This window comes from Serinus canaria, chromosome 1A, assembly GCF_022539315.1.
Source record: "Serinus canaria isolate serCan28SL12 chromosome 1A, serCan2020, whole genome shotgun sequence".
NCBI lineage: Eukaryota > Metazoa > Chordata > Aves > Passeriformes > Fringillidae > Serinus > Serinus canaria.
In genome coordinates, this window is record NC_066314.1 from 66,367,360 (window position 1) to 66,389,036 (window position 21,677).

General features: G+C 38.7%; 1 protein-coding gene across 4 annotated transcripts in view; it reads left to right on the forward strand.

Moving 5' to 3' along the window:
• Positions 1 to 21,677, forward strand: part of ERC1 (ELKS/RAB6-interacting/CAST family member 1) — a 279,402-nt gene that overhangs the window by 158,777 nt on the left and 98,948 nt on the right. For all 4 annotated transcript variants that reach the window (XM_030237938.2, XM_030237939.2, XM_050984992.1 and 1 more), the window contains 2 exons: positions 4,745 to 4,876; positions 20,715 to 20,875. In XM_030237938.2, coding sequence (XP_030093798.1) covers positions 4,745 to 4,876; positions 20,715 to 20,875 — 293 coding nt within the window. The remainder of the gene's footprint in view (positions 1 to 4,744; positions 4,877 to 20,714; positions 20,876 to 21,677) is intronic.

Genomic DNA, 21,677 nt, shown 5'->3' on the forward strand with positions numbered 1-21,677 from the left:
CTTCAGCATTTACCTCGTGTATAGTCTTGAAAACCCCAATGTCTCATCAGTGTTAGAGGTATTTTCCCATTTATGAGTGACACTTTTGTGTGCTTTTCTTATTCAGAGACTTGAAGTAGTTGATCAGCACATGGAACTGAATGAGGGAGATCCACCATGCTCACCCAAGGCCCTGTGGTTGTTTGCTCCTGAAATCAAATGAAACTGTAATACCTCCTTTTGGTAGCACCACATTGCATCTTCCCTTAGGACCTTCTCAGGAAAACATGCAGGATTTTACAGATCTTTTTCAGAGGAAAGAAAACATTTTTGAACTGATTTATTTTCACCAGTTGTCCTCTTGTGAAGAGTAGGTATTTGGCAGAGCATCTTTCCTTCTGGGTTCAGTAGTTCAACCAACACTGCAGAAACCCACCTTCAATAATTTTGTGAATCTTTAGGCATCTTTTGGTAGATTCCTGAGACTGCAATCCAGAAGTCCTCAGTAATTGGCTGACTATAAGTAGAACCAGTTTTTCTTCTTCATATTTGGTTCTGGTGATGGCCAAAAAGAAGAAGCAAGGGAACTTTTTGGAAGATTTTGAGAAGTCTTTGAAGAAGCATTCAGTTTTTCATATTAATTAATTAATCAGCATGCACTTTAGAGTTACAGTTAATCAGGCCCTCATATTTTTAACTAGGAAAAAAATCTCAACATTTGTGGGTAGACTGTCTCCGAATGTTGTTGAAGAATTTGCTGTCTCAAGATCTAAATGCTTGTATCCATGAGGAAGCTTTAAGTAGTATTTGAGGCAGCTGACAGTCCTGAGTTCCCACATTCCCAGTGGAAGGTCAGTTCACAAGGAGGGCTTTTCTTTCTAGGGAGAGTTTTATTCCATCTAGAATGGACTGAGGTCATTGAGTTCTTTATCTGGGGCATGGCTTCTCGAGGAAATACATGATAAGCAAAAGCAGTAGTTCACAGGAGTAAGGGCTTGTAATGATGGAATGAGACACTGTTTGAAAAGTAATTGATTCCTTGTGCAACACACTTCCAGTATTGTGTTCTTCCCATCGGGTCTATAAAAGTGCACAGGTAAAATGTGCTCTTGCATTATTTACAGGGTTCTGTGATAAAATTCTTTCCCTACCTAGGTGATTATCTACTCCTGGAAATACTTTCAGCACTTAAAAGAATAATTTCATTGCTTTCTCAAACTGTTAACTAATCTTTCCCAAGAGCTTACTAGAGAAATCCACCTTAATTCCAAGAGTGAAATTAGGCCATAAAGATCTTTGTGAGTGGAGTTCAAGACACAGTTACGAAGTTTGCCAGGATACCTCAGGTTTAATTGAACCTAAATGCCTTGGTGAAAGCATGTATCCTATTTCATGCACTTGCTTAAAGCTTGATGGCAGATTACACATCACATGAATGCAGGATAGATTAAATTGATACATCATTTTAACATGCATCACTTGGCCATCCCACCACTTCCTTCCTGAAGTGAAAGGAGAATCCCAGAAATGTGCATCAGTCACACCACCTTTTCCTTTCAGGCTTTCAGACAGCCATGGATGGAATTAGTTTTGCATGTGAATCAGCAACTGGATCACAGCATAGGTAGCAAAAATTTTTATTGGGCCTGAACTCTTGGCACTCCCACAGTGTCAAATGGGTTTTTCATTTTCTGTGTGCTGCCACCAGTGAGCATAAAGGCAGAGCTGTCTGCTGTATCCCAGTTAGATCCCAACTCTGCTGTGCAATCCCTGCACATGGGATGCAGGAGGGTAAGGGAAGGAGAGGTTTGGGTAGGTAATACACCTTGAAGAATGCACGTACTGCACAGGTAAGTAATTTTTTTCTTTCTGACTGGTCATCTGTAGAAGATTCCTGAAAAGAGGCTGTCACTGTTTATCATTCTGGTGTTTTATCAAAATACAGGAAGATTTGCCACTGGTGTGATGCTCTAAGGTAGGATTGCTTCAGAGGAACAGTCACTGTAGGAAACATGTTATAACTGTAGTTAAAAATGATAGAAGATTTGTTTCCAGAGTTAAAATCTTATCACAACAAAGGTAGAATACTTCATGTAATTAAAGGGAGGAAAGCAGCAGCAGCAGCACAGGTCAGCATGAGCCTGTCATGTTTTAGAGTTCGGAGCCAAACAGTTGGAAGAACATGCTGGTGTGTCAAAAGGTTCACTTCAATTTTATCTACTAATACAAGACAGCAGCTTATATTTTTTCTTTAAAAGTCATTCAAAAGTCATTCAAATCAGTCACAAATCAATGAGCTAGAAACAAAATCATTCTTTAAGAGTGTTTTGAGACTATGCTGCACTAGTGGATGTGCTACCTGACTAACCTGCTTCTCTTGCCAGTCATTTGTGTGGTTTTGTCAGGTGGTTACACACAGCATGACACCATTAGAAGAGGAAAATTGCACATCTTTTAAATGGTTTGACTGAGACAGAAAGGAAAAACTTATATTAAGGCTTTTCTTACTTGGTGGGTTATTCATGTTAAACTTCACCATTTCTAGGCAATTCATTCAAAGCCTGGATTTTTAACTTGTAGCCCTCTATCACATATGTAAAAGTTTGTGTTATTTCAGGAAAATAATTATATATGAATATAGATTTTTCAAATGCAGGTAATGTGGCATTGTATTTTTGGTATCACCAAAAAATGATGAATCCAGTTGTTCTTCCTCCTCTCCCTCAAGCATTTACCTGTCTGAACAGAGCCCTACATAGTGTCATGTTTAATACAGTGTTGAATTCACCTCTGAAATGTTTGCCTGGAATGAAGAGTGGATATACCTGTGTGTTAGAATGTTTTATTCTGCATTCTTATTTTAAAGGAGTTTACATTTCAAATGCTGCTGTTCAAATGTACAATTCCAACTTCTGTTGACACAGAAAACTACACATTCACCTGGCTGCCCATGAATGATATATCAGGGAGTAAAGTTCATAATTACTCTGTAATGCAGATAGGCAAATAAATATTTCCTATATCTGAAATGGTTACTATTCCTTGTACAACTTTTTGTAACCTTCATCTTTTTGATGAGGCTTCATTTATGTTTGTTATAACCATAAAGTATTTCTGGGAGATGTTATCAGTGTTCCTAAAAGATTCTGAAAATAAGAAAACATGTTAAGCAACTCCTATTTTTAAAATATAGATCTCTCCTTTTGTTTCTTTAGAAAACAGCAATTACTTGCCCTGTGAATCCATCTTGCAATGTAACCATCAGCAGAAAGCTCTGCTTGCAAAGCCTCACAGCTCCTGCTGCCTGTGCTGGTGGCTGAGCACCAGCCTTGCTCTTCACCAGGGCACTGGTGCCACATGTCCTGCACTAGTCTGATACAAAGCTTTGCATCTCTGCTTGAACACTCTCATTGAAAGTGGCAGTTTTGAGACTGTCAGAAATGGTTTTCATACAACAATCTCTGGGGATGTGGTCCTAGAAAGCAGGAATCAAGGAATAAGTCAGATTCATTTGTTAAACTCCAGTGACTAATTTTTTCATTATGAAGGTTGCAAGGACAATTTTTTTCCAAGTTAGTCTTCTTTTTCCTTATTCTTTATATTTTCAGTGTAAGTGGAAAATTACAATCCTAAATACAAAAGGACAGAAGCCAAAGGGGACAAAGAGGAAAATGCCAACAAATAAAAGCACTTTTGATTCTTCCACTGCTACTGAGATGGCTAAAAAGTCATATATTAACTTCAGTGTGCATTAAGATCTCATTGGAACCCTATGATATGAACCAATCTGCCAGACAAGATGTGCAGAAATCTTCCATCCAGCTGCTCCCTTGTGGTGGATTTGTTAAGCAGCTGTGGTCCAGGGCATTCATTATGCACAGCCTGCTTTGAAGCCTTCTGTAAAGCTGCTTCTGCAGAAGCAGGAGAGACACATTTATTTTCCTTGCAAGATTAAAGTTAGGAGAGTCTCCTTTACAAATAACAATACCATTATTTTGTGTATATATATATTTATATTTATATTTATATATATTTATATTTTTTAAGTTATTCTGCTTGTAGAAACCAATAAAACATTTTTTGAGGAGCAGTAAGTTTTTTTCAGTGGTCTGAACATATGAGGCACATCTGAACTCATAGTTGTGAAGATGCTCTTAATCAAAGAATAAGTTTTTAGGGAGTCTTAATGTCTGAGATTCAGACAGCCCAGATGAATCCTTCATATTTCTTAGCTGGCCTTGGGTGTAAAACTTCCTTTAAGACTTAACTGAACAGTGGAAGACTCTGTTGGGTCAGTGTTTGCTTTTCTCCCTCTTAACCTGGAAATGTGAATTCCAAAGTGCAGTGCTCTGTTTCCCTTCTCACCACTCCTGCTGCTGAATGTGTGAGCCAGCAGGCAATTCTGAATGCCTGCTACCTTCCTGCCACTCCTGGCTTCTCTGCTTCTTCAGAGCTGCTTACTAATCCTTCTTTTCCAACAATCCTTGCTTCTCTGTGCTGTATAATCTGACAGGACTGTGGTGCAGCCACAGCAGACAAGCACTCTTGCTTTGAGGTCCTGCTTTGCTGCCTTTTTCCTTCTCTTTCCTGCGATCTTCCTCTTACTCCTTCATCCCTTCATCATTCTTTCCTTTGTCTGAAGATTATTTGTCTGCAATTGCACCTTGGGAGGGTGAAACACATTTTGGTTGGCTTTAGACTTGGTTGGTTAAAAGGCTGTACTTCCAAACAAGTGGTCTTCACCTCGTCTCCCGTCATTTTCCAGGACAATCTGCGTAAAAAGGATGATCGGATTGAAGAGTTGGAAGAGGCACTCAGAGAAAGTGTTCAGATAACTGCAGAGCGAGAAATGGTGCTAGCACAAGAGGAGTCAGCCAGGATCAATGCTGAGAAACAGGTCTGCAATCTTGTGGAGTCACTGGTAGCCCTCCTAGGAAAGTAACCAGACAGTAAAGTACTAATTCCCCTGCTTTCCTGCCTGAAACACAGCTGGCTTTCCTTGATCCTGTGTGTCTGTTCCACTGTTAGGTAACAGAACTTATAACATCTGCAAAGCCTTCTAAGTTCTATTTCATAAGTAAGATTTTCTACAAATTAAAATCAAAATATAAGGTATCCTGAGCTTTTGAAATTGCTTTAAGTAGTAACTCTTCTGATCTCTCTTGCCTGTCGAAGCTGCCTTCCTGTGTGTAAGGTATACTTAGATTTACTGTCTTGTTCATTGAATTCATTTGAAAGTCAATGGTTTCTATGAGCCTGGTTGTGTTTATGGACCACAGTCTGCTTACACTTGCTAAACAACTGGTTAAAAACACAAATCCCTTGGCTTGAGCCAAGCATGCACACAGACAATACACACTTGTGTACTGAAGTCACACGTAGAAACTTTCATGCATTACTTGATTTTGTGCCACTGATACTCTGAAGAATCATGGACATGCCTGATTTTAGCTCAGGTAAGTAACCATCAAGAAAGCAAACCCGAAGTTATGCATAAATCCATAAGGTTTTGATAAAGCTTGTGAAGCAGTAGCTGAAACTGGCACTCCTAATTTTGTGAGCCTCTTCAGTGTTTTTCACTGTTCCTTGGGACAGTAATTAGCAAAGGTGGGCCTTTGGTGAAGTTGCATTTCAATGGAGGAATCTCCTTGTCTTTGTTATTTACTTAACAGCACTTCTGACCAAGTGCACCTGAAAAAAATTTTAAGAGGTTTTTCTTATCATGTATTCTTGTATCACAGGTGTTAATGAAAAAGAAGCAGAAATCCAAGTTTTCCTGAAGATAGCAATTGTTTCTCTCTGAGCTAGAGTCAAGCTCAGCTGTTGGCTGGTAGATGTATTGAGGATAATTCTGGTTGCTGTATTGTAGGATCACAGACTGTGGGATGGAACTCGCTTTCAAGAATGCATTCTTTCCAAACTTCTTGTAGCCTTTAAAAAATTGCATGAAATAGAAATGTTAACTGGGTAGTGAATGTCACTTTGAAGATTAGATCTCCTTGAAAGGAAAATATATCTCACAAAGCATTGGGTTCCATGATGAGGCACAGAAGTAAAAAAACTGGTATGTGATTTGATGCCTAGGATGTTACCATGTTTTAATTAATTTGTTACAAGACAAAGTGACCATTTTTACATTCTTTGAGCACCTAGAAGCTGGTGCTCAAAGAATATAAAAATATACAATTATAAAAATATATACATATAAATATAAAAAATAGGTTGTTGGAATTGGGTGTAACATCTTAAAAATGAGGCAAGGCAGGGAAATGCACAGCCAGAAGATCAATAAACCTTCAGGGTCAAGAGAGAAATTGAGAAGAGAGAAAGACAGCCAAGACAAGTAAGATTTGTAGGTAACAGCATAAAAAAGAAATTAATTTGGATGTAGCAGTGCATGCAGAAGTGAGGAGGAGGAAGGAGGATGCAATGAGAGGAAAAAAATGGAATGGAAGAAAAAAAAGCTGACACCTATGACAGCAGTGGCTTACAGTAACAGAACTAAACTGCCACCTCAGTCCAATTATGGTTTTTTAAATATGAGCAACAAATCAGCACAAGGGAAAAGGATCTGCAGACTCTTGTTCTTGTCAGCCCTGGGAGTCCTGTGTGCCCCACTTGTCCAGCAGGATTTTATTCTGCTATCAGTTAAATGCAGTCTGGTGTATTTAGAGTGGTGGGAAGGAGCTGTTTTTTCCAAGGTGCAGAGGAGACTTCCCTTCAAATGTTTTTCAGTGCATATTTCTTCAATTACTTTTAAAGAATGCCCTCTTTGTTTTATTATGTCCTGTGGAAGTTCCTTGTAGAATTTTGAAAGACAAACACAGGTAATATTAGAGTTTTAAAATGCAAGACTCCATGTTCCATGTACTATCAATGGCAAATCCATTGACTTTTACAAACCATATAATAGGTTATTAATATTCTTAAACCAAGAATAACATGTTGATGTTGTTCAAACTGACTGTAATTTGCTTTTAATTGCATGCTTTTTTCTTTCCTCTCTTGTTTATCTTGTTTTCTACCATTCTGCCACTTCACTGCCTGTCTGAAGCTTTTTAATGAATCAGTGCATGAGGTCAACCATTTTGGCTTTAGGTGGTTCAAGGTATGAGGACATCTCATCTGTGTGTGCCTCTACCCCAATATTTTGTGTTGTTACTGTAGCCTTGTCTTGTGTAATCCTGCCCTCCATCATCTCTTGATGTGTGGTGTTGTGCTATTTTATAGTTTCAGAGTTGAATTAGTGCCCACAAAGCCACCCTGGATTTCATGGTTCTCATAAATCTAAAATGTTGCTGTCTTTAATCCAGTGTTTGAAAATATCCTGTCAGTGTGTATCAGCTGTGACAGTGGGTAACTGTTAATGCACAGTCTGTGTATGCAAGACATCTCCTGCTGACGAAAAGATTTCTGTTTATTTCACCATTTCAGACCTGTTCTTTTTTTCATCTTCCTCGAAAATAAAATCAGGCATTTCCTGCTGGAAGCAGTGCTCCCCTTGAATGGGGCATAGTTTTATTATCCCCTCTGATCTGTATAGCAGGAACCCTGCCATACAGAGAGCACGAGGCAGTCTTGCATAGATGGGAAGGCTTGAAAGCTCTTCAAGCCTTTCTTTCTAATAATAGTCACCTTGTTTTGATGGTGCACCTGCTGGATCCTCTGTGCAGATACTGTTGGGAATTCCTCACAGCTGTGGGGTTATTTAGTGCTGTGCCTGGGCCCTCTAGTTCAGCTCTCTGTGTGGAAGGTCAGAAGGTGTATGCAGACTCTTTCTCAGTACTCCCATAAGGCTGAAGGTAGGATGTCTCAGATAAACACTTCTGTCATAAAGGCTTCATGGTAAATGTAGATTCAGACACTTTTTCTGCATTAACCAAATCTGAGTTTATTTTAGAAAAGCTGTCATTATGTTCCTCAGGGGAGAAAAATAGAATTGCATCGATGTTTTTCCCTGCTCAGAAATACAGCAGTAGTTTTGCTCCCTAAGAAAAACTGTTGGAGGTTTTATTTGAAAAGAGGCCCTGTCTTGTTCACAAACCCTTTCACTGTCCTGGTGCATCTTACCATCCCTTCTCCTGCAGCAGGTTATCCTTTGTAAGAATTGAGTGCTAATCAGCACCATTCCCAGGACAATGCTGGAGATGTGCTCTGATCCTCATGAAAGAGTGGGACCCTTTTTGTGAAATAAAGTGAAACACAAATGTAAGTTCTGTGACTGAGTGTTGGTCAGTAATTAGTGACAGGTCCTTGTCTCAAGGAGCACAGTAGAAGGATTACTGGCATTTCTAGCTTTCCTTGTTGGAGGGCACAGTTCACAAATGTTTTCTGACCTAAAACACTTCATGCTCTCCTTTTCCTTGCTGCCTTTCAATCTTGAGTGCACATCCCAGCTGAGGTCATTCTGGGGCTGTGTTGTGAAATGGAGCAGTGCCCTGGAGCAGTTCATGGTAACATCTGACTTCTTTTTTGAAGGGATTTTTTCATGGGAAGCACTTCCATTGCCCTCATTCATGAATCCCCATGCACAACTTGAGGTGCATCTGAGGAAGTGCTGACCTGTGTGGGCAAGACTGAGAAGTGAAGGCAGGAGTTGCTTACTATTATTACTAAAAATATTTTTACCAGAAACTTATTGCAGCCTTTACAGTGGGCTCCTGTTTCTTTGAGTGAGATGGTGCATTGCCTGATCACAACATACATTTCTCTAGCTTCTTTTATGTCCTTCAAATTTGAAAAGCAGAAGATTTGAGAAATGTGAATAACATTCCTGCTGATGGTAGTGCAGCTCTGTTCTCTCATGAATATCAACTCCTGCTTAAATGCACTCTCTCTATACTGTCAGCTAACATTTAACTCCTTACCCTAAAATGTAATGGCAAATGAGCTCATAAAATAATGGCCATTACCTCATCATTCCTTCCTTCCTTAAGTAGCTACTTAAACTGAAATTTTTAAGTTGGCAGGCAGGTCTTGACACCTTCCATCAACTTTTTTTGAAGTTATGGTTCACAGTGGGACGTTTCAAATGAGGTTAAGTATGTCAGCCTATAAATAGCTTTATCTTTGTTCATACACTGTGTTTTTTATCCTACATAGGGCAGATTTTTTTATTTTCCTTTTTTTATGGAAAATGCAAAAGATTGAATATTGTAAAAGTAATGTATTGTTTAAATGTATTTTCTTACACTCATTCCTTTCTCCCACCCTCTCTATAAATTATTTCAGCAGGATTTATTATTATTTCAGGTACATTACATCTAAAATATGTTGATAACAAGACTCCTGAAATTCTAAATCACATATGCCTACTTCAAAATAGTTATCTGTTTGTTAAGGAAAAATAAAGATGAAATAGGTTAATAACTCAACCAGAACCTCCTTCACAGTTCTCTCCCATTTCCCTGTTGTAAATACAAGGTTTGCAGGGGTTTAATTGTGGAGTAGAGCCTCCAAGAGCCTTTTGTCTTACCTGTAAGTTACTGGGCTGAAATTCTCACCAAGCTTTGAATTGTATCTGTCATTTGCACTTCTGTTAGAACACCATTCTGGTTTTAACTTTCTAGCAAATACTATTTAGACTACAATTCATTGTAAGAATAGAATAGAAAGTACATTTACAACAGATTTATCATATACTGGATGCATTCCTATCAAATACCTTCTAAAAATGCAAGATAAATTAAAACATCTTTTTTGCTGAGCATTTTGTTACTGAAATAGATCTGAAATATTTCTCACATACTTTGAGAAATAATTGGAATTATTTCACAGCACAAATTCTGACACACTAAGTTACTTTCTGCAGGTCCCTATAAATTAAAAATATAAAGTGGAATTTCTCAGGAACTAATTATCTGTAGATGCTTTCTGAGCACCACAGAAATGTCAGAGTTCTGACTGCTCTGTAATACATGCTGGACACCTTGCTTTTAATGCTTTTAATGCTTTTTAACACTTCTTCTGTATCTCCTAGTGAGAAATTTGATAAACTTAGAGATAGGGGATCAAGGCAATAATCCAAGGTATGGCTTGGGGGTAAAGGTGCTGGAGGTTTTTTTTAAAGATTTTTCTTGGGAGTTTACATTTCTTTGGCTGAACTTCCCTTGAATATCTGCTGAAAAGCTCTTTTCTGTAAAAGTCTGCCAAAATCATTTTGGCTTTTGAGTGTGTGTTTATATGTACACGTGCAAAGTAATTTGAGTACTTAGTTCATATTAAGTAAAATTCTCTGCTAAAAATTTATATTTTACTTTGTTTTACTGATAAAAATTTTAAGAGCTTTTTAAGTTAGTGTCAGCCCAAAGTATAATCTTACCATTGTTTTCCAAGAGATTTACTTTATTCCTTTGTCTGATTGTTCTGCTTTGTTGGAGAAACATTTTGGGTAACTGAAGTTCACTGGGCCCTGTCAGTGACTATGTTTGCAGTAATTTTTAGGAGAACTGCATCTCCCTAATGTTACTTCTTTTCCCTGGATATTTAAATGGATTACATAACCTTTTCCTTTAAAAATACACAGGTTTGTACTGTGTCACACTCCCTGCAAGGGAGGGGTAATTTGGTGTGTAATTCCCTCTGCATTCAGTAATGTACCTTTTAAGAGGTGGAAGAGTGGAATTTTTTCTGTCTTAGTTGTGTTCAGCTGTGCTGAGCTGGGGGCTTGGGAGGGTTTTTTATCTCCAGATGGGAAAAATGAATAGAGAGAGAAATGAATAGGAAATCATGCCTAGCAACTTTGAGGCAGAGATCTTTTCTAACATTATAGAAAAAAAAAACAACTTCAAACTCTTTTAGAATCATGGAACTGTTTAGGTTGGAAAAGAGCTCTAAGATCATTGAGTCCAGCCATTAACCTGATACTGCCAAGCCCACCACTAAACCATGTCCCTAAGCACCACATCTACCTGTCTTTTAAATTCCTCTAGGGATGGTGACTTTGTTTTTATTTAATTTGTTGCTCTCCTTTAAGGTTGCAGTGCAGTCAAAATTTGATGACTTTCAGGAGTACCAGGGACACTGAAAGCGTAATTAACCTCTGTGCAAAATATACATTGAGCATTTCTCCATATAACTCACCTTTTCATTTAATGAAATGAGAAATATTCATGGAAAATGTTATATAGAAATTTGGTGCAAGTGCTGATTTTAAGATCATTTTGTCTGTATTTTTATCCCTTTTTATTGTTTAATAGATAAAAACTGATTTCATGTTATGTCTTTTACTAAGTCCCAGACAAAGCTCTATCTTGCCATCTCTCTGCCTGTTACATTGTTTTCTGAAGCACCTACTTCTAGAGAGAATTTTATTTTTTGTTGCTCAAGAGAAAATCAAATTCTTGCAGACTTGGTTACATTAATGCTTGCTTGCAATTGTGAGGAGCCACGCAAATACTTGTGTTAATATTTGTTTAAGCCAGTCCTGTGCTTTTTTCATTTTAAATTTCCTTTTCCAGTTGCATTCTCTGTGATCTTAAATGTGTGATACAATAATATGTAGGTTAAAGCTTTAGAAAAACTCATTAGACTTAAGGATTAGATTCATATATGTTCTTTTTCTGACATAATTGAGTTTTCCTCCAGATCCATTAAGTGCAAGAAAATAATTTTTCCTTTCCATAGCATTCTCCTGTATAGGAAAACACAGAAGCCTGACAAGCTTGAGGTTCATTAAATTTGGGATGCCTCTTCATTTGAAGTATTTCCTTCTCACACAAAAACTTTGACTTCCCTGTACTCCTGTTTCCCATTGGATTCCTTCAAACCCTTCACTGAATTTTAGCCTGAATTCAGTTGGCTCCAAACAGTGGAAGTTCTTTTTATTTATTGTAGTTAGGTTCTGCTACTTGCTTTTTGTTAACTACAATGCTAAAGATCTGCTTCCACAAGTCTGTAGAGGTGGAAACTTTCCTGAGTTTGCCAATGAGACTGTGATTCTTCAGTTGCCACATGTTCAGCCTTCCCATGGCAGTGCATGTGCTTTCATTTATTTATGTTCATGATCCTTAATGTCTTTTGGGAAAAGAGTGTTAAAGTTGTATATGGAATCAGCACAACGTTTTTCACTGCTTGTAGTGAGTTAATACATCATACCAGAATTTTTCTCTTTGGAAAATCAATCTGTGCTATATAAATTGACAGTCTTCAATGCTGCACAGCATTAAATATTTACTTGGAATATTATTCAGTTAGGTCTAAACTGTCTGCCATAATGACATATCCTAGTTAAGTGAAATTGTCTAAAATGCAGCAAAATGGAAACCAGCATGGTCTGCAGAAAGCTGGTAAAAACCTGCTGAAATCCTTGGGCAGTCTCACTTCTACCTTAGCAGCAGTAAATGTAACCTAAGAAAAGGCAATTTATTTTGAAGATGGCCATGTTTAGAGTTGTGGCTGGAGTATCATGATTTAATCATAGATCTAGAGAATTTTGTTTGGATGTGATAAATTGTGCCAAATGAGCACAGCATGTGCAGTGCTGCTCAGTGCTTCATGTGCTGCATTCTAGGGTCTCTGCCTCTGTACAGATTTTTAAAAAGTGATCAAAATCCAAGTTTTTTCAAGATAGATTACTGTTCCTAGTGATTGCTGCTGTATTCCCAAGGATTGGGAATTGCTAGTCCTGAAAGATGAACACAAGACAGTTTCCTGAGACTACAGATCCATGTAAAGTAGAATAGGACAGCTTCCTTTGGTATGGTTATCTGGATTAAAAAACATGAGAATGTTTCATTGGATGATGGTTGTGCTTGAGGGAAGAGTGGAAATAGCATTGTAACTTGTTACACTCTTCAGATACCAAAACAGATTTCTCTTCCTCAGTAGAAATCAGAATTCAGTTTTCACTTATTTTTATTCAAGGCCTGACTCAAATATTTCGTTTGTGTTAAGCAGAGGCAATTATTGTTTTCTTCTCAAGAGCTCTTGTCCCAGCAGTAAGCTGTTGCTTATTTGTGTAGGTTATAGCCCACATTCAGGAGATAGAACTGTCAAAGCTACCTCCAAACATCCTAACAGGACCCAGCTGTGACTTGCTGAGTCCTGAAGGCTTAGGAGTTTTGTCTTTTCCAAACATCTGTGAATCCTGATTCCTCTTTCTTCATACAAAAACTCAGTGCTCTGAGAGTATGAGTGAAAAAAAACTTGATGAACACTCAGGCAACAAAACCCTTGACAGAGACTTCTTTGTTGATGTTTGTGTGGCTTCTGCAGGAGGAACATGGGGATGTCTGATGTCTGCTCAATCTCATTAGTGCTCTTCCTTGCTTAGAGCCATCAGTGGAGCCAGCAAGGAGCAATACAGAGCATTAACTCCTTTTTATTATCAGATGCTCTTTTTAAAATGAAGTTTTTGTTGGGAGACCAGCTCATGGAAATAAGAGACATCAGCTGTCTAAATATCTCCGTTTCACAGTGATAAGAAAAAATTGCATTCATCTGTGGTATCCTGCAGATTTTCAGACCATGGGCTTTTGTTCTCTTTATCTTGCTCCTCTCCTTTTTCCCATTTAATAAGGTAAGAATGGAACAGTGGCACCAGTTCTGTTAAGCCACCAAGACACTCTGTTTTATCAGGGATGCTGAATGTACAAAATCCAAACAACCAAAAAAACCAAGGCACAAAGACTTAAGAAAGCCACACAGTAAAGAAAGACAAAGTTCATCCCTAAAATTACTGCTGGATATTACAGATGATCAAAAGATCCTGTCTTTCTCTGGAGAACTGATAATCCACCAGCCATTTTCACAGCTTCAGCACTCACTCCCCTCTTTACCTCAAACAGAATTCCTTCTCCTTCTGCAGTCTCCCACAGTCCTCTAAAGCTGTACACAGCTGACTTTGGCAAAAGGATGCTGCAAGTCTGGCACCCCCTTTGAGATGCAGGTAGAAGTGATAGAAACATCTTAATTATTACACCCTGTGCACTGGTGCTGAATAAGAGGGGCTTGAACTGAAGCCAGAGCTCCAGCCAGAGTGGTGGGACAGCCATCCTGCTTTACACCCCTCTGCTGACAGGGAGGCAGAGCTTTCTGCTCTTCTGTGGTTGAGGGCTGTCCTTACCTTACAAATCAGACATTACAGTATAATTTTACTGAGGGACAGGAAGAGATTTCTTGCTATTGTTTACTGATTTCTCTCCTTTTCCTCTGATGCTTTTAGCTCTAAAGAAGCTATTCCTAACAGTTTTCCTAATATATAGGAATTTGAAGTTCCCTTAATTCAGAGTAGCCAAGAGTTTAGTTTAAAGTGTCTTGGATATAATCTTTAAGGGTACCTTAAAGCCACCCTACTGCTTTAACAAAAATGGGGCTATGATGAAACCATAACTCATTTCCCTCTTATTTTGTGTAAAGGTTTATTAGCTTGTGATTTAAGCAAACCATCTGGTCCTGCTGGCAATCCAAGTTCTGTCAGACTCAGTGCTTTCTCCCTGTAATATGTTACTGGAGGCAGTTAAATTACATGCCTAAGTCCCAAGTCTGGCCTGTGCTTTTTCCATGTCTTAACATCTGTTCTAGGAATTTTTTCTGGGACCCAAACAAGTTTACATGGAGCCAGATCTCTTGTCTTTGTCTTTCTTTTCATGTCTATTTCTTTTCCTTCTCTGCAGTCTAATCAGTTCCACTGAGAAAAAGATAATGAAGAAATTTGCAGTCTCTTTATCATTTCAGCAATTGACATAGTGAGATAAAAAATACTTTAAAAACTCAAGAGCTGTAGATAAATAGGAGACTGTCATCTGAGAGTGGCACTTTGAGAAATGTTAATTACTTTTTCAGTCCTTCTGATATTTTTTTACTGACTTTTAACTGCAAGGCTTTTTGTTTTGCTTGCCTAATTAATTTTGGGTAAAACTACAGATTCTTATTACATTTTGTCTTGCAATGCTAATTTCTTGTTTAGTCAAAACAGGTCTATGTTTAGAAAATAAATAATTTTAAATATACTTGTTAGTCTGCTGAGATGGTTTTGAAGAGATCTCTAGTGATTGATTTATACACAGATAATGGAAAATGACTTGTGTTGGTATTTGTACTTGTGTGCTCAGAAATGCCATCAATTTGTATTCTGCCTGGAACTTTTGAGACACAATAATGACTATAAACAGCTGTCCCATGGCCTGCTGTGTCTGGATGTGTATTGGAAGAACTAGAATTTCTTTCCTTCAATCAGAAGCATAAAAAGAATTCTGATTCCAAGTATGTAATTAAACATTGAGCTGTGTTTCCAAGTTTGACCAAAAATACTGTTTCTCCAGCTTAGGAGCTGGGATCTTAGTGTAACAGTCAGATACTTTTGTCATGCCCTTTGAGGCTTTTAATTACAGACTGGCAATGTTGAGGGAGGGGATTCTCCCTCTCTTTAGCTCTGGAGAAAACCCCACCTGGAGCATCCAGGGCCCCCAGCACAGGAAGGACACAGAGGAGCAGGTCCAGAGGAGGCCAAGGTGATCAGAGGGCTGGAGCACCTCTCCTGTGAGGAAACCCTGGGATTTGAATTGTTCAGTCTGGGGAAGGCTCTGGACAGACTTCATTGCAAAAGGTATAAAAAGGGGACTTGAAAGAGAGAGAGACTCTTCCCCAAGGTCTCTAGTTACAGGACAAGGGTCAATGGTTTTAAACTGACAGAGAATAGTTTGGACTGGAGATAGGGAAGAAGTTCTGTATAATAAGCATGGTGAGACACTGGAACAAGTGCCCTGAGAAGTTGTGGATGTCCCATCACTGGAAGTGTTCAGGGCTGGGTTGGATGGGGCTTTGAGGGGCCTCATCTGGTGAAGGGCATGGCAGGAGGGTGGTGCTTGAAGGTCTCTTCCACCCCAAACCATTCTATCAAAAAATGAAAAACAAAAGAAGGTACACAATCTTCTCTGTAAAGATTGATAATCTACAGTTGAGAAAAAGCCTTAGCTAACAAAAGATTTTTTATATAGGGTACCAGTGATTTGCTGGTTTTAATGGCAGTCATATACATGTGAATTTGGATGCATTCATATCCTGTCACTTGGGACTAGAACATTTTCCTTTATGGTTTCTGTGTAGGGCATTCTTTAGCTTTTGCCTCATTCTTGGTATGCACATAGCCTATAAACATGGGTTCTGTGGGTCACTATTTCAGAGCAGAGCCTCTGCCCCTGCAGGTGTTTTTTCAAGTGTGCAGCATTGTGCTCTTTTCCCCCCCAGACTGATGACTCTGCCATTGCCTCTCTAGAGTTGCAGAGTCCCCCTCCAGGGAATTACACTGTGATACCAGCATTCATGATGCATTTGTGGCTTGGATCATGACCCAGAATTGCTCTGCTTCTCTGAAAAGGGGCAAGCAGAAAATTAAGCTCTAGAGCTATCTTCCTGAGAGGGTTAGAGAAGCTTTTTCCAATTTTCTGTGCAGTAGACAAGTAATCTTCAGGTGATGCTTTATCACTGAGGAGAGCTCACAATGGGAAGAAAAAAAGAGTAGCTGCCACTGCATTGTAATGTAAACAATCTGAAGTTTTTGGGGATGCTGAGGTTCTGTTAGTGAGTTGTCTGTCTGGATTGACTTCAGGTGTTGGAGTCTTTGGGCTCTGATTTTTAAAGGCAAACAATAACAAACACATCAGTTGATATGAGCATTCTTCCTGGCCTGAAATATCAATTGTGTCTCAGGAATTCTTAGCAGTGCCTTAGTTCTCATGTAACAGGTGAGGAGCTGGAGCTTGCCTATCCTGATCATCAGAAATCATTCCAAGAGTAGTTGGAAGGATTTCCAGCCTCAGTAATACTTTGTATATACAGTCCCTTTCTCAATTTTGCTGTCTTTTTATTGGCTTTTGGGGAACTTGACCAAGCTCTTTGCAAGTCCCTGGCTTTACATTACCCAATGGCCAGAAAGGTTTACTGGAACCAATTCATATTTGGAGGTAATGTGGTATCTCTATGTCTGTGCAAAAGCCTTTTGGGTTTTGATTTGCAGTTGCAGGAGGCTGAAATCACAGTCTGTAGGAGCAGGGAGGTTAAGATGGTAGATAGGCTCCTGAAAAGAGCTTCAGGTTTTTTTGTTTTTAAATCATTTCTTTACAGGCTGTCACTGACATAAATAAAGTTCTCCTGTTGCATTGCCCTTTCTCTCCACCTTGCTTTCATGTTGCCTAAGGAGGGAATGCAATACTATGCAAAGTATTTGTCCTGTCTTGACATTTCCCTTTTCTGCTGCTGTGAACCTCATCCTGATCTAATTGACATTCTTTGCCTTCTTTCACATAGTTGGTTCAATCTCTCAGGAAATCTCTCCTCTAATGGAAACTTATTTCAGCTTGGTGTTCTTCCTTAGAGATAAGCTGTCACCTGTGCAGGTCACTGAAGGCCTAAGAACAATGAACAAATAAGTCTCCATTTAAGTTCTCTGCTCAGAATACATGAAGACTTTTCTGGCCTGTCTGCAGAGAACTGAATGGTGGCTATGTCCTAGACAGTCAAAGATACATCTTGCTTTATATACTGTCATTTGAGAAAAGAGTAGCAAGAGTTCACTCTTTGCATCTTCTGAAATGGGTGGAGACTTTCTAGCTACAGCTCACAGGGCATGAGCTTACCCACAGCTAAATAGAAAATGTCAACAGCATGTCTCTGAAAATGTCTCAATATGCCAAGAGCTCTGGTTTTAGCAAATATTTTTTCTTTATTATGTAATTAGCTGCTCTCAGGGGGCAAAATCCAAGGGTAGATGTGAAGGTTTTAGTACAGGCTAAATCAGATGTGCATTGTAAGTAGTTTGCTTCCAGTGAATATTCCTCTATCATTTCTCACAGGACTGCTTACTGAGATAGGTCTGTACTAAGATCCTGCTGCCAAATGAAATGTTTTGTTTTGTAGAAGTTTAATTGAAATAGACCCATGGACTATCTACAACCTGATGAATCTGAACAACAAAATCCTTACTGTGAATACAATCATCACTATTTTGGTGAACTTTGTCTTTAAATTGTGTGACAAATGGCCCTTGCTGGAGAGCTTGGAAGGTAATGACAGTTCTGTAAACCAAGTTGTTGGCACAGTTTAAAAGCTACTCACATTCCAGCCATTTCTAATACATGATTAGATCAATTTTCTGTTGGCCTGCAAAAATCCAAACTATAACCTTAGAATTAAAAGAGTTATCAAACAGAGAAATGAGAAAGATGAAGTACCTGCAGTAAGCACTACTAGGAGATACTCTTGCCACCTCTCCCTAGGAGCCTTGGTCCAGCTGTCAGGCTCCAGTTTCCTCATGTCTTCCAAAGAGCTCAGAGTTGTCACCCTGCAGATCTACATCAGGCAAACCATTGTTAGCATCACAGGCCCTGATGGCTGGCAGTGGGAGGAAGCCTGTCAGAAATATTTCAAACCTGATTATGGAGAAGATGTTGCTTCAGAGGTTGTTTTATCTTGGCAGCTGACAAATTGACACAGGCCCTTTAGAGTGTTGCAGTTGGCTGGGGGCTTGCTGATTCCAGGTGGTTTTCTGTTCAAGCCCAGGGGTTTATAGCTGGAGTGCCTCTTTGCAGTTTAAAGGAAAATGTGCAGGTAGGTGTTTTTGATCCACCCAAATATCAGCAGAGACTGATATCCTAGCAGCTGATGCACAAGTGCACCTTCATTACTTCACCATTTTTCTAGGAATCAGTTTCCATCCTAGTAGTATTATTTCTGCAGTTCTTTGCATTCTTTTCTGATATATTTTCTCTATTTCACTTTATGGAGTTTTCTCTTAGTTTTAAAAATTGACAGGTTTTCTGATCTTGTTTTGCACACTAAACACTGATAAAACAGGGAAAGTTTGGTTATTATATCCATGCTTGCCAGCTGGGACTACTTGTCACTGAGGGTCTCCTTTGGTCTGTTGATTATTAGAATTCTTGGCTGTACATTTTGAATAGTTTATGGTAATTGCATACTTTAATTTTTTTATTTAGTTAGCTAAGCATCAGAATACCACCTTCTGGCAACTGCATTTGAATGGAAGGTAGAAAGGCTTTCTGCAGTAAACACTGCACAATGTCTGAGCTAGATTTTTGTAAATCTCCTAATTCTCAGTTGAAATGTTTCTTGCTCTGTCACCAACTGAGGATGAAAACCAGTCTTCTTATCCATGTTTGTCCTGACTCATTAGCTCTACTTTTAGGAATACAGGATTTATTAAAGCATGTTACATGCTTGCCTCCTACAGCACCTACATAGCAAATGGCATACTCAACTCTCCTTGTAAAAACATGTAAGTAGAAATTGAGCTTGTTGTAAATGCAATAATTCACTTCCAGGATGAATCACAAGTTGACTGTTATGGAGGGATATAAAGGCAATGCATTGCTGTGTTTGAATACCAAATTTATACAAATATCTGATTTTGTGCAGCAGTAGCATCTGAGTTTCTCCAGTTGAAAGAACATTATAAAAGCATTTATGAACACTTGGTTTGTGATGGAAAGAGAAAACCTACATGGAAGAAGTCAGTGGAAGTATTGTGCACTGTGGTATTTTCTGAGACCCTCGATAAAGGGAAGAAATGATGAATCTGACTTCATGTTCTTAGAAGGCTAATTTATTTTTTTAAGATACTATAATATATTAAAGAATGCTATACTAAAACTATAATAAACTGTACTAAAAAGTAAAAAAAGATACAGAGAGTTAAAAAATAGTAATGAAAAACTGATTTTTCTCCAGAGTCCTGGCACAGCTTGATGGTGATTGGTCATTAAGTAAAAACAATTCACATAAAACCAATAAAACAATCACCTGTTGGTAAACAATGTCTAAACATGTTCCAAAACACAGCAAAACACAGAAGAAAGAAATCAAATAATTCTTGTTTTCATTTTTCTCTAAGGCTTCTCAGCTTCCCAGCAGAAAATACTGGGCAAAGAGATTTTTCAGAAAATAACAGTGTGCCATTGAGCTTTATTATAAAACTATAATAATAATTTTATTATATTTATTTCCAGCACATCCAGATGTTTTTGAATGCTATATGTAGCTAGATTTAAGCATGTATTGTGATTTTGAATGTTAATTAGTGATAAATTTACCTGAGACAGAACCTGTTCTGAGTGCAAAATAAAATCACTCTTTGTTTGCATAAAACATGTGGCAGAATTTATAATCATATTGATTCTGAATCTTTCCAGTTTGCTGAAGATAAGAGCATTGTTCTGCTGTACTTCTGTGCTATCAGCAACTCTTTGAATGTCTTTCATTGCTAAATCCCAGCAAGTGCCTAAAAGCATTGTTAGAGTGGTATTTTGAGGGACATAGGCTCACATCTTCATGGGAACCCAGTCCTCTCCCTGCTTCAGAAATGTTCCCTTTGTTCCTAAAGTGCTCAGGTAGTTTCTCTTTAGGCCTCATGTACAGTGAAAGTGTTTTATCCTTTCGGTATATTATTTAATACCTTGCATTTTTGTGGGCCAGTGTTAAGATATTCAGGCCATCCTCTTATCCCTGTGGTCCATTCTCTGAAACAGAAATACAGAAGAGTTGAAGGTTTGTATTTTAATGATTATGTGACCAAACTAAGTTAGCTCCCAAGCTGTTCTGCTGCTTTGGTCAGGTGTAGGCATCCTGTCCACAGCACTGGATGGTGCCTCCAGCCTGCAGAAGTGCTGAACATTCCCTGGGAACATTTCTTCTCCAGTTCAGTTGTGACATTTCTCAAGTTCCAGCTGGTCACTCTGCATAATTTTTCTCTCCTCCTGTCTTCTCCAAAAATGATTTAGGTAGAGGAGCTGATGATGGCTATGGAGAAGGTCAAACAGGAGCTGGAGTCTATGAAAGCCAAATTGTCCTCTACACAACAGTCTTTGGCTGAGAAGGAAACACATTTGACCAACCTACGAGCTGAAAGAAGGAAACATTTGGAGGAGGTCCTGGAAATGAAGTAAGTGTCTTCCTTTATTATTTGTAGGCTTGTTTTACTGATGTCTCTGCATTCCTCTCTGATCCTTGTTCTAAAGGCAGCCCCTGCCTGGGTGTGTCTCTGCAGATAGCAGCTGTCTGTAATCAGTCAAGCCTTCAGAGGTGACTTCTGACCAGGGAGTACTGACATCACTCTCACACTTCCTCCAGAGCTCAAAAACATTTCTTCCTTTTGGTTGTTTACAGTAGACTTCTGTTATTTGCACAAGAGCATCTTCAAAGATCCTAAGCAACTATTGGTACTCAATTGTTCTATGTCTAATGAATGTGCCATCTTGTTTTGAGCAGCCTATAACTACTAAAAGGTGGGGTGCAAGGCAGTGTAGCAAATGACAAAGAAAAGGGAAAAGATAAACATAATGTCAGGTGTTTGTAATGTTAAAGTCAGACTGCAGATTTCTGGTCTGCTCAAGTATTTTTCAAACTCATTCAGGTGATTCATTATCCCTGGAGCAGTTTGAAGTTCTCTATCAGTCAAACTTTTCTAATCATCCTTACACAAGGAAGCCTGGATGAAGCCAAGCTTTGAAGAGGTGGGGAGAAGAGAGGGATTAGACTTCCCAGGCTTAAATACTTCCTAATTTCTGACTGTGCATTACAGATAAATAGCTATCCTTGGTTTAGGGAGACATGAATCCATTTAGTGCAATGATGGATAGTGCTGCCAGCAGTTCATTAGAAGCACTTTCAGTTGTTTAGCCAGCCCTGAAGAGAAGGAACATTTTTATTGGCAGGACTAGCAGTGGTTCCTCCACTGTGGTTTT